Source organism: Callithrix jacchus, chromosome 15 (assembly GCF_049354715.1).
Source record: "Callithrix jacchus isolate 240 chromosome 15, calJac240_pri, whole genome shotgun sequence".
Taxonomy (NCBI): Eukaryota; Metazoa; Chordata; class Mammalia; order Primates; family Cebidae; genus Callithrix; species Callithrix jacchus.
In genome coordinates, this window is record NC_133516.1 from 67536814 (window position 1) to 67552822 (window position 16009).

Here is a 16009-nt window from a genome sequence, read left to right on the forward strand (position 1 = left end):
GCTTGTCTAAGCCCTTGGACAAACAGCCTCAGGGCAGAGAAGTGGCGGGGACCTGCCTGGGCTTGGAATTGTACAGATTTGGGTTCCAATCCTGGCCTGGCCTCAGACCTGCTCAGGTACTCTCAGCATGTTCCTTAACTGCTCCAACTTCAGGGTCCTTATCTATGCAATGGGGTGTGGTGTCACCTATTTTGTGGGCTGTCATATAAAGCAAGGTAAGGTGAGCACCCAGCATTTAGCCTAGCTAAGTGAATGTTAGCAATAATGATATGCTCACTTTATAGCCTGAAAAACACATGCTCAGAGAGGTTAAGTAACTGGCTCAGGGTCCCTCAGGTGGTGAGTGTTGGGACTGGGATATGAACGTTGGTCTGTTGGACTTTAGAGTCAAACCTCTTAACCATTGCTTCCTGAGATAGGTATTGGAACACCTGGATTCTAACGTCACTAACCAATGGGGTAACTTGGGACAAATCCCTTCCTGTTTCTCAGAGTAAACTGAGGGGGTTTAACTAGGTGGTCTCTAAAGTTTGTGAATCCTTGTAGACCTTGCAATCTATCCTTGAAAATTCTTTTTTTTTTCAGTAAAAGATGTCAGCTAATTGGGAGGTCTAAGGATCAATGCTGCCTGGATGGCTGAGGGTAGCTGTGGAAGAGACCAGCTCAGCAAGCTGGAGGTAGTGAGAGCACTGGTATTGGCCCAGGCCAAATCCTGCCTCTTGCTGCCACAAGAAAAAAAAGTAGAAGGTAGAGACAACAGTCCTGCCTTAAGACTCCTATAAATTCATAGTCACTGATCTACCCACTCACATATTCATCCATCCATCTGTTCATTCATCCATCTATTCATCCACCATTCCATTCCATTTAGCAATTAACATATCTCATCTACCTATCCATCCATCCATCCTTCCATCTATCTATCCATCCACCCACCTTTCAGCTAACACATCCACACATCCACCCATCCATCCACCAACCAACATATCCATCCATCCATTTACCAACCATCACATCCACCTATCCATCTATCTATTCATCCATCCACCTAACCACCATTTATCCACCCACTGACTCACGGGTTCATCCATTCACTCATCCATCCACCTATCTGTCTATTCATCTACCGATCAATCCACCCATCCACTCACTCATCCATCCACACATCCATCTACCTACCCATTACTCATTCACCCATCTCTTCTTCTCCCTACCTACCCCTCATCTCATTGATTACTCATCTACACATTTATTCACCAGTCCATTCACATACATCACCCATCCACCCAGCACTTCCCAAAAGTTTATCTGAGGCAGATGAAAGAAGACTCAGCTGTCTCTTGCTCTCAAAAAGTCCGCAGCCTGCCTCAGATAGCAAGAAGACACAGAGGAACTGGCATCTTTGTGGAGGGGGAAATACAGCCTATAGGAGCCCAGCCCTGCCCAGGGTCTTATTTTTCCCAGTCCAGGCTCATTTCCCAGTTAAAGCTGATGGGTGGTGAAGCTGGTGGACATTGCATGTCCTTCCTGCCCTGTCCCCTCTTGTATGGTTTCAGAATGTCCTGCAATCTAGATTTCCTATCCTGGTCTGGAGGGTGGCTGAATGTCTGCCCTGAGCTGAGCAGCTCCAGCCTCTTAGTCTTTGTCTGAGCCTAGAAAGGGCAGCCCCAGGGAGGCCTTTTGCCCCATAGAGCTGGCAGGCCCTGGCTGTGAATCTCACCCTCTGGGGACCCCAGACCTTTCTTCCAAGCAGACTGTAGGATAGAGGTGCTACAGGGTTGGTTTCTATGACCAGGAACCTAGTCTGAACATCTGACCCAACAGCTGGCTTTAGGGTACCCATGGGTTAGCTTTGCCAATAACTGGCTAAATGGTTTTGGGCAATAGCCTTTCCCTCTCTAGACCTGATATCTCTGCTGTCTATTTATTTGTTAGCCTCTGCATTGCTACAGTTGGAATCCCCTTTCAGTGGGTGATTTTTATTGCTGAATAACTACAATACTAGTCACATTGAGTGCTATGTGCTAAGCATTTTCCATTAACTACTCACTTTATCCTCACAACGATCAAAGGTTCTCCCCTTCCCTTAGGAAACTGAGGCACCGAGAGGTTGAATAATTTGTTTATATTCATATAGCTGTTGAGGGACTTGAACGAAGGCAGTCTGGCTTCAGAGTCCAAGTTTTAACCACTACCTGGTTACACAGACGCTCTACTGTCCTTCCCATATAGATGGCTGTCAGCTCCCGGCAAAGAGAATTATGTGGCCAGGGGACATGTGCCAGGGAACCTACAAAAAAGACCCAGAAATACAGGCACAGGTATCCTACGATGCCAGGATTCCAGGCATAGAGGGGACTCTGGTGCCTGAGAGGTAAGGGACCTGCCTTGGATTACAAACCAAGGACCCCAGTTCCCAGATCCCTGACCTCTCTCCAGCTTTAGCAGCTGCACCTTCTCCTCAGATGGGCTGACTGACCCCTGTCCTTTATGCCACATGGACAGACTCTATCCACCAACATCTGGAAATGGCATTTCAGCTTTGTCACCAGTGCTAAATAGCACTGCTTAATTGAGACTCATCACTGTGGAGAGGTTTCCTCAGTCTTCCTGGCAGACCCCAAGGGCTCTTTTTGCCTATAATTGCATTACACAAATTTCAATCCAAGTCCCCCAACAGGGCTGTGCCCACATGACTGCCCCTATTGCCTGAAGCCCATTCTGGGAATTGCCCTGTTCCCCATTCTGCCATGTCTGTATGAGGAGATCATTATCAGCATCCCAGTTATTTTAGGAAGGTCTGGGGAGCAGAATAAAGCACTGTTGATCTCCCTTGATTCCCAAATTGGGTGGGGTGGGGGAAGAAGACATAAACGTTGTTATTTCTGGGATCACCCCCAGGGTTCTCTATCAACATCTGCACGTGTCCTCTGACCTACTTTCCCCTTTGTCAGTTCTGCCTCCCTTAACCTGCTGCTCCAGGGTGATGCAGGTGGCTGCTCAGCTGCAGCAGAGGGTGCAGGAGCTGCTGCCTCCTCCTCCTTCCCCTACCAGCTCTTGGCTCTTTGCTGCTGACTCACACTCTCTTCCCCCTTTCAATAAAGCTGCTAGCAGCTCCCACAAACCCAACCTGATCTAGAAGGTTGCAGCTGGCTCAGGGGAAGAAGGAGGAGGAGGTCAGCACTCAGCACATTGGGAGGGTAAACAAAAAAGCTTAGTCAATCACCCAGATGCTCACAAGGCAGAAATGCCCCACATCTGGGAGATGATGGACATCTGGATGGATGAACTTTGAGTTTCTCTTCATCCAGTGCTGGTTAATTACAAAGGAGAAACCTCTGCTTCTAAACCAGATAGGGTTTACAGCATGGTGAGTCAAGGCAGCTTAGCTGAGACAGTAAGTTGAGAGTTTTTCTTATCAAAATGAATTATATTACTAACATCATCAACATCAGTGGTAGACTGTGAAAATGGCCAGTTATTCTCCTTTTTGAATCCATGTGGTTTACAGCATGTCTCATCAAGAGGTGAAGCAAATTATCCCACTCTGTGAATCTAGGCTGGACTCCTGACTTATGTTGGCCAAGAGAATGCAGCAAAAAGTGACAACGTGGTGGTTCAGAGCCCAGGTCTCAAGAGACCCTGCATGCTTCTGCTCTCTCCTAGAGGCCTGTTGTTACCATGTGAACAAGCCCAGGCTGGCCTGCTGGAGGAGGTGAGACCACACAGGGCAGGGATGAGCCAGCCCAGTAGAGCCCATGCTAAATCAGCCTACAGTCCTGCCAAGATCAGCAGAACTGTCCACTTGAACTCCTGCAGATGCAGGAAGAATCCCAGCTGAGACCAGAAGAACCATCCAGCTGAGCCCAACATGAACTGCTGACTCACAGGACTTTAAGCTAAATACACAGGTTTGTTTCAACCCACTGTTTTGGATAGCACACTAATAGAAAGTTTGTGTGTGTGTATGTGTGGGCAGGAGAAGTGGGGGTTCAATGACAGGATTTAAAAAACATAATTAACAATAAAGGTTTGTCACACAAACATTATAGCAATATTAATAGTACATTAAGTCAAAGAGAAAAATGTTGCTTACTATCTGACCATACCAAAATACATTAGTAGGATTTGAGACTATGAATCACATTGCTCAACCTGCCCAGTACCTCTGTACCATCCCATGGATGTTGCTCCCTCTGGTGGTGGATGTGCCTGGTACTCACTTACCAGAATCTTGGTGGTGTAGGCGCTGTTGATGGCAATGGCATTGACCAGCAGCTCCATGGTCTTGGTATTGATGGAGCTGGGGTCGGGGATCTCCTTATAGTGGACGTCGCCGACATAGGCTTGTACCACTGTCATGCGATTGGTGGTCAGCGTGCCTGTCTTGTCTGAGCAGATGGCTGTGGCATTGCCCATAGTCTCACAGGCGTCCAGGTGGCGTACCAGGTTGTTGTCCTTCATCATTTTCTGGGAGAAGGGGCAGGTGAGAGGGCAACAGTGAGGAGAGGGGCTGGGGAGCATGGGGTGCCTGGAGGCACTGGGTAAACACGCAGTAAATAAGACAGAGCCACCATGGCCTGCCCCTTTGCTTCCTGCACTTGCAAAGCATCTTGGTTGCTGCTCCCTCCTACACCTGGGCTTCTTTTGTGTGTGTGGCCCTTTTCTTTCTCTTTTAGTATCTGAACCATTTAGAAGATTCAGTTAATTGAGTTTACTGGTTTGGATTATAGAGGTAATCTACATTCTTTATGGGAAAAAGCGGAGATGGAGTGGGGAAGATAAATAAGATTGGTTCTTCTCTGAGGACTTTAAATGTTTTTTTTTCTTATAGACTAACATAAGTATCTGTTCCTTATTTGGTCATGGATTTTTTTGAACATATCCTCTTTCACTGGTGCCTGGTTTTCAATGTCATTTTAATTTTATCAAAAGTAAATAAATTAGGATATAGGAAAATATAAAAGTATTAATGTTATTATCACTGAGTGATAGAATTATAGATTTTTATGGTCTTTTCTATGACTAACATATATTATCACTTGCATAATAAAAACTGCACATTTCTTTAAAAATATATATATATACACAAAAGGGAAAAAGAAAACATTTTGACTATAAGCTACCATGCAGAGCTAGGTACATCTTGTATATCAACATCCTTTTTTTTGAAATTTATAACAAAAATAGAATATTCCTATACATAATATTTTCTTCTATCTGCCTTCTTTTCTCTCTGGCCCAACTCCACACTCACAGCTTCTTCTAGGTTCTCAAGCAAATGAAGTAGTTATCAAGAAAACGCTGTTCTTCATGCAGGCCCTCTTCATGTAGCAGCTGAATCAGAGCTCTAGGCTGTGCCTAGGAGTTATATTTCCTTTATTTTTGCTCCTCATTATAACTCTTTATAACCAGGGTAAAAAAGAAGTACAGTTAGAATAATTTTAATAGAGCTTTATGTTACTAAAAATGAGTATTAGGATTATATTCTCTTGCAGTTTCTCCTACTATAACTTATGATAACAGAAATAATGAATGCATGTTGATGGATTAATAGCAACTGGAATTTGCAACACGTGTTACAGTTTGCAAAGTCCTGTTGTGAATTACTTGCCTGATGTTTTTAAGAATTCTGTGGGATGTGAGAAGATTCCAGTAATCCATTTTGGCAGTTGAAGAAATCTAGGCAAAGTGACCTAACCAGGATCACACACCTGGAGGGATTTAAAGCTGGGATTTGAACCTACCTCCGTTTAACCTCACAGCCTGGACCTTTCAGTCGGGCCTCAGTCCACCCGCACTCTCTGAAGAGGGTTTGTCTGTTGGGCTCAAGAATCTCTAAGTCTGTACTGTCCAATATGGTAGTCCTATGTATTGTGACTACATGTATAGGCTACTGAGAACTTGAACTGTTGCTAGTCTGAAGTGAAATGTGCTGTAAGTGTAAAATACATTTCACATTTAGAAGATATTATGAAAAAAGAAATGTAAAAGTAGTTATTTAATAATTTTTATATTGATCACATGTTGGATTGATAATAATTTTGACATATTGGGTTAAGTAAATTATATTATTAAAATTAACTTTGATGGTTTCTTTTTACTTTTTTAAAAAAATGTAGCTACTGGAAATTTTTTCTTCTTTTTTAAAAAATTATTTTATTGTATAGAGATGAGGTCTTACTATGTTGCCCAAGCTGATCTTGAACTTCTGGGCTCAAGTGATCCTCCTGCCTTGGCCTCTCAAAGTGCTGGGGATTACAGGCATGAGTCACCATGCCTGGCCGCTACTAGGAGACTTAAAATTGCACATGTGGCTCACATTCTGTCTCTTTTTGGGCAGTGTTGATCTAAGTGGTGAGTCATCTCTGTGCTCTTGATGGTGGCTCCCAGGTCCAGGCTCAGAGAGGGCACAGTCTGCCTCTCCTGTGTTGGGGTGCTCTCCTAAGTTTATCAAGTGACTGTACAAGTAACACTATCTAAGATGAGCAAAGGTACTGGGTGCCAGAGAGATGAACTGCAGAAGGCACAGAGACCTAAGAGCATCTGTCTATGATTCTCCCAAACCAGCTCTGTGCAACTTTCAAGGATATCCCCAGGCTCAGTGAAGTGACTGTGGACCAGGCCCCCTACTCATGGGTGTATAACAGTCACCCCCTGCTGGCCCCGGGTCCAAAAGTAGCCTCTTGTTGTGACCTGTTTGGGCTTTGGTTTGTGGGGATGGAGTTTCTTCAAGAACCCTAAAACAGGAAGAAGATAAGGGCCGTATTCGTTACACAGAACTGCCACTTTCTGGCACCTGTCTGGAGATCTCTTTTCTGTATGAAATTACATCGGAGAGCCCAGCCCAAATTCCAGCTTGGAAACTGACGCTCACCATGCCCTCCCGAGGCTTTGCCAATTTCTCAGAGTGAATACCTTGTTTATAAACATGGCCACGCCTCCACCCTCGCAGGGACATTCCGGCATGGGGTGCTGGGAAACAGGAGCCCTACACTCGGCCCTTCTATGTGGAGAAAACGTGGGGCGAAGGGAAGAAAATGAGACCTGGGTGTGAGAACTTGGGGTTGGCCCAAGTAGGGTCAGACTCACAGTGACTGGGCTCTGCAGACAGCCATGGCCTGGGTGCAGGTAGAGGTGTGGCTCTGCCATCAGGGGAGTGCTTAGAAAGGTCCCAGACCAAGCTTCCCCAGAAAACATTCATGGCCCCAGGTCTTCATTTAACTGCTTTAACATTTCTCATACTTTTAGCCTCTTTCCCAAGGGGAAGAGGCTTCCATGAAATCAGACTTCCTTTTCGTGTTCGGCTTACCCCTCCCACTTTAGGAAACCACCTCTGAGATTAGTTTTACAAGCACTACGGTTACCCGATGGGTCTACGACTGAGACCGCCAGACTCGTGCATAAATTTGGCAGAGTAAGGATGAGTTTTGCCTTGCATGGTGATGTCTTTATTACTTTAAAAAAAATTTGCTTTGATTATCGATGTATAAAAATTGTGAGAGTTTAGACGACGTCCAGATTTCTAGCTTCTCTTGGAAAAAGGTGACAATGTGGCAGTTCTGGGCCTGCACCCTTGCCAGGTGGGGTGTAGCCAGGCTGAATAATGGCTGCTTCTTCAGCCAGGGTATGGCTCCCTGGTTTGCCACAGGCCCCTGGACTCTACAAAAGCGTCAGAGTTTTGGGGTCCTGCATACATTCTTTTTCTGAGCTCCAAGTGTGTCTGTGGGCTTCTTTGTTCGCCTCCCAACCCCAGCACTTGCCCCAACAGTCCCCCCAGACCCCCAGCTGCAGCTGCATCAGCTGGCTGGTCCTGCTCTCCTTCCCTCTCACCTTCACTGAGTAGGCCAGCGAGATGGTGACAGCCAGAGGGAGCCCCTCGGGCACGGCGACCACCAGCACTGTCACGCCAATGATGAAGAACTTGACAAAGTACTGCACGTAGACGGGTGTGCACTCAGGCAGCCACGGCTTCTTGTTGACCACGAAGGTGTCCACAGTGAAGTAGAGCACCAGGATGATCACTGTGATGGCTGACATTACCAAGCCTGCAATGTGAGGGACACATGCTCGGGGGTTCCCGGAAGTGGGGGCCATGGGTGGTGTGGACTAAACCTTTGGCTGAAAGAGCTCTGGGGTCAGGTTGACCCCAGCTCACCTCCCAGCTCTGGCACTCCTTGCTTTGTGACCTGTGACAAGTTCTTGAGACCTTGATCCTCACCGAGCCTCAGTCTCCTGCTCTGTACAATGAGGATTCATATTTCCTCCCTGGGATTTTGTAAGGCTCAAATGTGATAATACATGCAAAGTGCCCAGCACAGTGCGTGACACATAGTAGGTGCTCAAGAGATGCGTGCCGAGTGACTGTGTGAATAAATGAGGAATGGTTTGCATAGAGCTTTCACACAATAATGATGTGAAGTTCCTATCATTTATTTATTTATTTACTCGACAAATATCTTTTGAGTACCTATGATATGCCAGGCACATCTTAGTTCCTAGTTTGGGAACTAGGGACCTAGAAGCAAAGAAGACAAGAGTTCCAGCCCTTGAGGAGCTGACACTCTAGAGGAGGAGGAAGACAAAAAACAAACAAATAAAATAAACAAATACACGAACGAGACAATTTCAGAGATGGCTACACACTATGAAGAAAAAGGCCAGGATGACGTGATAGAAAGTGACATGGTCGGGGGTAGGGAGTGGTTACTTTAGCTAGGGTGGCCAGGGAAGTCTTCTTAGAGGAGGTGACATTTGAACAGACACCATTGCATGGTGACCTGGGGGAAGAACATTCTAGGTAGAGGAAACAGCATGCAGCTTTTTTGAATGGGGAAACTGAGGCTCAGAGAGGGGAGGTGACTTGCAGTCACAGGTGAGAGAGATGCTATAACTGTAGAAACGCAGTTGGGGACCTGTCCTGATCCCCTGGGGTATGGCGACCCCTCAGGCATGGGCACGGCGACCACTAGTACCATCACGCATGCCCATTTCCCATCTGCTACAGGTGCTACTGCATGTGCTGCAGATACTGCTCACACCTGCAGCCTCTCACAGAGGAGGAGCCTGCTAAGGTGACTGGAGTCCCTTTGTCGGGAAGTGCCTGGGAATGCACTCCTATCTCAACCTGATGGCCACCATCCAGTGGCTGACACGGGAGTCCCAAAGCCCAACCATGCTTTGACGTAGGACAGACCCTAGAGTTCTGGGCAGCATGGATTTTATCCTGAGGACAGTGTGAGCCATGGAGGAAGTTTGAGCAGAGTAGGGCAGGGATAGATTTGGGCTGCTCCAGAGCTCCCATCGGATCAGGAGAGGCCAGGAGTTCTCTGGAAATCTCAGCTGTCTCTGGCTTCTCCCCTGGCCTGGACCTGTGCCTCCTGTAGGTCTCACCTGAGAGCACCCCATCAATAGATCCCCTGCCTACTCATCTCAGGGAATTCAGCCCAAGAGAGGGGCAGAGATGGGCTGTGAACCCAGGAGTGCTTGACTGGGAACTCCATTCTTGGCAGAGCCAAAGTGCAAGAAGGAGGGGAGTGAGGACTTTGAAGGCCACGGGGTTGTTCTCATCGCCTAGTTCCCTGCTGTGTCAGTGCCATGTTTCCATGGAATATTCTACCTGTGACGATGGAAATGGCAGGATGGAGGATAGAGGAAATCCCCGGGCCCATAGCTCTCCACCCCACCTCCAGCTGTGGAGCCTCAGAGCCAGCTCCAACTCTGTCTTGACAGTGGCAGGGGCGGGAAGCCAAGCTCCCAGCAGCCGGGAGCCGTCACCAGTCCCCCAAGTTTAAATATAGACAGCCAAGCCTGTAATCTGTTTCCCTTCCCAACACCGTGGTGTCTGTAACTAGAGCTAGGGAGACAGCCACAAAGGATTGAGCAGCCAGGTGGGAAGGCCTTGGCGTTTACTACCTCCTTACCTGGGAGGGAAGCCTAGGCCGTGCCAGAGTGTCAGGGGCTCACTTTGCAGCTGGGCCAGAGGGGCCGTCACCAGCCATCACCTGCAGTTACCACTTTAGTCGGGATGCCCCGTTTGTTGTGCTGGGGCTCAGACCATGGGCTTCTCCCTGTGCTCCTGGCACTGTTCCTCAACCTCTTCAGTTTTTCCTCTGCACTGTGGCCAGGGTGGTCATGATAAAACCCAAACCCATTCCTTCCCACCTCTGCTCAAGTCTCTTCCATGGCTCCCACTGTCCTCAGGATAAAGTCTGTGCTGCTTAGAACTCCAGGCCCTGCCCACTCTCCAGCCACCGCACCTGCCAAGTGCTAATGCTTTGTATGCAGAGCCTCCTTTAACTCCCACAGCAATCTGTGAAGTGGGGACAGCTACTGTCCTCATTTTACAGGTGAGGATATGGAGGCTCAGAGCTAGGAGAAGTTATTTTCCCAAGTTTTCATGGCCATTGCCAGACAAGAATGCAGGCCATCTGCCACCAGAGCCTGGGCTTTGAGTGTCACTCTTCTATGTCACTGAATGCTAATAGAGGGCCTACTGTACACAGGACTCACTGTGGACTTCTGGGTGGGCTTTAGGCACTCATTCAAGCCCCCCACTTTGCAGATGAGGTAACAGACCCAGCTTGGGGCAGGGCTCTGCCTGGGGTCCTCCTGTGAGCCCTGTGCCCCGCCTCCCACCCACTGCACTCACCCGCCTTCCCGATTTGCACAGCCAGCTTGGTGAGCTTGCCCTGCAGCACGGACTTCTCCTTCTTGTGCATGCTGGCCTTCTTCCTGTCGTCGGCGTCGCCGCCCTCGGCACTCTTGAGGGGCTGCATCTCCATGGCGGCTGCCCCGTCCTGCTGTTTGGCTGCAGGGGGCAGAGCATGCATGTGTACACACACAGATACACAGACACACACACACACACACACACGTCAGCTTACAGGGTGGGGACACTGGCACCCACCCATGCCTACCCAGGGGAGGTGCTGACTGCCCAGCCTGAGCCCCGCATGGCTGGCGCAGAAGTCCTGTGACAGGGGGCCTGCGTCTTCTAGCTGGAGCTATGGATCCTAGTGGCACTCCCTGCCTTGGACCTGGAATCCGGGATACAGCAGGGACTGATGCTGTTACCCTAGAACCCCCTCTCAGTCTGAACAAGCCTGTGGGTCCTACCCCAGGTGGTCCCTTGTCCTTTCCCATATTCAGCCAAGATAGACAGGCTTGGGCTCTATTCAGGTGGCCTTTGGGAACTGTTGTGGAATATTAAGTAGCCACCAGACAGGAGGGACAAAAAAGGAGGCTGAAAAGGTAGAGGGCGGCCAGGGGAGCCAAGTTGCCATCCCAGTTGGTGTGGCCTCTTCCATGCAGGATGGACTGGAGGGCCTATGACCCTTTGGACAGAGACTGAGCCAAACTCTCTACCCCTCAGCCTCTAAGGATCTCAAAGTCTTCAGCTGAATGGGCAGCAGAGTTCAAAGGCTGGGGAGATGCTGGCCCGTGGGTGGCCCCCTCCTCACCGGTGGACACCTTTTTATTTGGCCTGGCACCATGTGAATCACAGCTACACCCCCAAGGTCGTCAGACACCTGCAGGGGTGGATGTGTCTGCCTCTGGCCCCACCAGTCTCTGTCTCTGATGTGACCCTCAGAGCCAGTGGGGAGGGGCCTCAGGGAACACACACGCCGGTTAATATGAAAGGGTTACCTTTGCTCTGGCTGGCGTCCACATTGCCATCCTGCATTTTACCTACACGACAAAAAATTTTAACAGACAACAGAGAACAGACAACACACGGTCGGTCATCATGAAGACGCAACAGGCCACGGACATTAATGTCACAGATGGAGGGAGGGCCGTGCTGACTGCATCCCTCTGTGTGAGAGGATGCAGGCTGGGGAGGCTCCTGAAGCAGGAGCAGGCCTGGCCACCACCTTAGCTGTGGGGCCTGCCAGCTGGGCAATTCCGGATTCTCTAGGGGGCTCAGGAGGGAGGTTCCTGTTGGAATACTTTTGGCCCTGAACGTATTACAGATCAAAGGGCAGTATCAGAGGATGCAGGGGACAAGAGTCTGCTGGGGGAGGCAGCAGAGAAGCCCTCAGGCCCCACACCAAGCCTTTTGTGACTGATTTGGTGTTTTCTGGGTTGAGAGAAGGCAAAGGGAAACTTGTTCAGTTATGTTCTTTTCATTTTCCCATAAGAGAGAATAGGCAGATGAGGTGGGGGAGGGGGGGAGAGAGAGAGATTGAGAGAGAGAGAGAGAGAGTTTCTAGAATGGAGAGGAGTTTGGACAAGGCACTGAGGTCAATGTGTTCCTTAGTTTTGGGCTTCAAGAGGGGAGATTCTTTCTCTTTCTCCTCCTGAAGAGTGTGAAGCCACCCAGTGATGACCCCTTGCCCAACACCTCTGAGAGTGACCAGAACAAAGAGTGAGCAGGGGCCCCCATGGTGGTATATGAGGGACCCCAAGTGTGGCTGGGGTTTTGGTGAAAGTGCCCTGGTTTTCAAGGGAATTGCTGGCCCCTTGGTAGGGCTATGGCTCAGGCTACAGCAGCAGGATAAGTAGTGTCGGTGGGCACCCTATCCCATACCAGGGCCTGGTGCTGCATCTGCCCCCTCCCACTCATCAGAGTTGCCTGGGAGGCTTCCACCCCAGCCTTGGCCAGGAGCTTGTGGGCTGAGTGTGCAGTGTGGGTACTGGTGGCCTCTTGCCTAGCACACCTGCCTTCATCAGCACCCTCCTGTCCACTGGGCCTGCATGCTCATCTGGAGCTCTGCCTGCTCTGCCTACAGGCCTCACACCCTGGGGAGGGGTCTGAGAAGGCTGGACACCCTTGAATGATGGCTGCAATGTTGATTCTCACAGCTCACATTCCCGGACAACCCACCACGTGCTGGGCATACACATAGGCTCCGAGATTCCATCTAATCCTCACCACAGCCTCACCTATGAAGGGTGTGCTTGTATTATACCCATTTACAGATGAGAAACTGAGGCTTAGAGAGGGAGATGTCCTGCTTGGGTCTCAATGGGTAAATGGAGAGCTGGCCCCAAAGTGCGTGCTTACTTCTGTCCTGCCATTGCTTCTCCAGAAGCTGCTGTTGGGGAGACCATGAACAACACCCCTCAGCACCTCTGAGCCCAGGGGAAGGGAGTTGAGGCAGCACTGCTGGGACAGGGTTCCTGAAGTCTTCAGTTTGCCACCAACTAGCTGCTGGCTCTATATCTCCCAACCTCATCAGCTTCCACTTTCATAAAGCAGGATGAGACATTCACCTCCCAGAGTGCCCCAAAGTTACCTTCCTAATAACCACTTGCACGGTTCAGCCTTTTACAGTTTCAAAGGGCTTTTGCAAGTGTCATCTCTTGTCAGTCTTCCCAGTATCCCTGCAAGGTGGGGCAGGAGAGATTTTCATCATTCTCATTTTCTCGATGGGGAAACTGAGGCCAAGGCAAGTTCAGAGGCAGCCTGCATTTAGTAGTATCCTCGGAATAACCCCATGGCTGCAGGATTAGTTCCTCACTGTCACTGTGCCCACTTTCTGAGTGACTCAGAAGGAAGAAGTGGCTTCCCCGAACCTCACCCAGCACTGTCTGTCCAAGGTAAGTGCAGAGCTATTCCCATGGCCTCCCATGGCAAAGGATCAGTTGCCCACCCTGGACTTTAAAGTGAAAGACTCCCTGTGTCTCTGTTGTAAAATTCTTTCTACTGAAACACAAGAGAAAAAAGCTTTTTAGAGTAAGCAGGAATGAATAACAACAATTATTTTTATTTTCTAAAATAATTTCACTAACTGGGCTCAGGGGCACCAGGGGGCGCCACTTCAATAGCTGGTTTTAGAAGGCTCAAAGGGGCTTTCATTTGCATTGCACATTATCAGATGCACTCATTAAGCCCAGCTAGCAATTTCCTCTTTTATTTCCATAGTGAACATGTGGTCAGAAAAATAATCACCAATGCGTATGTTGGAGGAAGGGAGGGATGTTCTGGGAGTGCTGAGGCACAGATGGCCTGGTTTCTCAGAAGTGAGGGACTTATCTGGGGCTCTCCTAGGCCACACTGGTGCTCACCTGGGGCTGAACTATGGTGGAAAAGCCAGCTTTGGCTCCATGTGGGATCTGAAGATGAACTGTATTTCAGGACAGTTAGGGATGGGGTCCAAGATGGAGCTCTCAGGCGGGGTCTCAGAGGCCTTTCTCTGTGTCTGGAATCAGATGCACCTTTTCCAAATTGGTCTATTCTTTCTGTGCATCACAAGGGGCATGGGTGTGAAGTGCATGGATTAGGAGAATTGCTGGTAAGGTGACCTTAGGGAGCTTATAGGGAGACAGATCACTGGCTGGAGGGAGACTTGGGAAATACCACTTCTCTTTCCTGTGCTTTTCTCCTCTGTGACATGGGCTGATGTCCACCAAGGTGGTGTTTATGAAAGGCACTAGAAAAGCACTGTGTAAACGTTGGGAGTTAGTAGTGATGTATTATTATTACTGTTGCCCAGTCTGGGATTACAGGTGCTCACTACCATGCCCAGCTACTGTGTGTGTGTGTGTGTGTGTGTGTGTGTATTGTATTTTTAGTAGAGACAGAGTTTTACCATGTTGCCCAGGCTAGTCTCCAACTCCTGACCTCAAGCAATCCACCCGCCTCTGCCTCTCAAAGTACTGGGATTATAGGCATGAGCCACTGTGCCCAGCCTCATGATGTATAATTAAATGTGATCATAACCATGATTACAGGTCATGTATTACATAGTGATACATTATTAAGTGTAAAAGAAAAATAAATAATAATGGCAATCATAATGCTTCCAAGATGAATGGACCACATCCATCTTTTGGTTGGGGGCTTGGGAGAGCAGGGTCAAAGGGAATATTGGCACCCTATTTTGTTTTTTTTTCCCCCCATATCCAAGTCACTGTGATTTGGCTCAGAGGAAGGAGGGGAAAGAACACTTAATCCCCTCTCAATCAGCAAGGCTCCGCCTTGTGCCTCTTCAACTGTGATGTGCTCTCACCTGGAGTCTGGAAAGCCTGTTAAAATGTGGATTCCCCTTCAGTTGGTCTGGGGTGGGGTCTGAGAGTCTGCTTTTCTAAGGAGCTCCCAGGAGATACATAGGCTGTGGGTCCTGTGATCACATTTTGAATAGCAATGGTTTAGAGCATTGTTTCCCTGAGTATATTACAGGGCACACCAATCCCACAGGATTCAGCCAGGAAATGTCTTACAGTCAAATAAGCCTAGGAAACTCTGTGTGACTCAGTAACTCTCTACTACACACCAGCATAGTCAAGGCTTTAAGCAGTCCTATAACCAGGAAGAGACCAATTCAATCCAGTGGTTCTTAAACATTTTTGACTACAGAATCATTTTCTTGGGGTGAAGACCTCTTAACATCCTTGTGAAACTTACAAGACATACTCCACTGGGAAATCCTGGATCAGGAGGAGAAGCACACACTTTAGAGCCAGTCAGGTCTGGGTTCTGGGTTCAAATCCCAGCTCTGCTACTTTTTAGTTCTGTGACCTTAGGCTAGTGTCTTGGTCTCCTTGAGCCTCAGTCTCCTCATCTTTAAAGTGGGGACAATAAAACCCATATTATGGGGTTGTCACGAGGATTAAATGAGACAGTGAACATGAAATGCTTTCAACCTTGCCTGGTATACTGTAGGTGATCAAGAAATGAAAGTTTCCCATCTTTCCTGCCATTTTTCTTGGGATATTTGGGGTTTTCTGCTGCAGTTTGGAGGTGAAACTGCCTTTTCTTCTGGGACTGGCCAGCCTGGATGGGGTCTGTATGTTCACAAAGCTCAGCAGGCTCACTGCCGTGGGGGAAGTGGGTGCCCCCTCCGGGTTCCTTCTCTTCCAGCCATGGATTTGCCCACATGGGTTCTCCTTGTCACCCTCAGCCACCCCTCCCTGAGGCATGACACCTCCCACTCCCCAAGCTGTCCTTCTTCCTCCTGTGCCTGAAATAGACTCATGCCAGAATTAGTCCTTCTTGGCAAGGCACTGCTCACAGAAGTACCTTACTCAGCCCTGACACCTACTAGGTGCTTCCATCATTGGT

At 48.7% G+C, this 16009-nt stretch overlaps 1 protein-coding gene across 19 annotated transcripts in view; it reads right to left on the reverse strand.

Moving 5' to 3' along the window:
* The window catches only part of ATP2B2 (ATPase plasma membrane Ca2+ transporting 2), a 392914-nt gene that overhangs the window by 46236 nt on the left and 330669 nt on the right, over nt 1-16009 (reverse strand). For 13 of the 19 annotated variants that reach the window (XM_035276284.3, XM_035276289.3, XM_035276288.3 and 10 more), the window contains 4 exons: nt 11650-11691; nt 10652-10810; nt 7834-8048; nt 4228-4470 (listed from right to left, as the gene is read on the reverse strand). In XM_035276284.3, the coding sequence (XP_035132175.1) occupies nt 4228-4470; nt 7834-8048; nt 10652-10810; nt 11650-11691 (659 nt within the window). The remainder of the gene's footprint in view (nt 1-4227; nt 4471-7833; nt 8049-10651; nt 10811-11649; nt 11692-16009) is intronic. The other 6 variants (XM_035276294.3, XM_035276293.3, XM_035276297.3 and 3 more) reach the window with 1 other exon arrangement.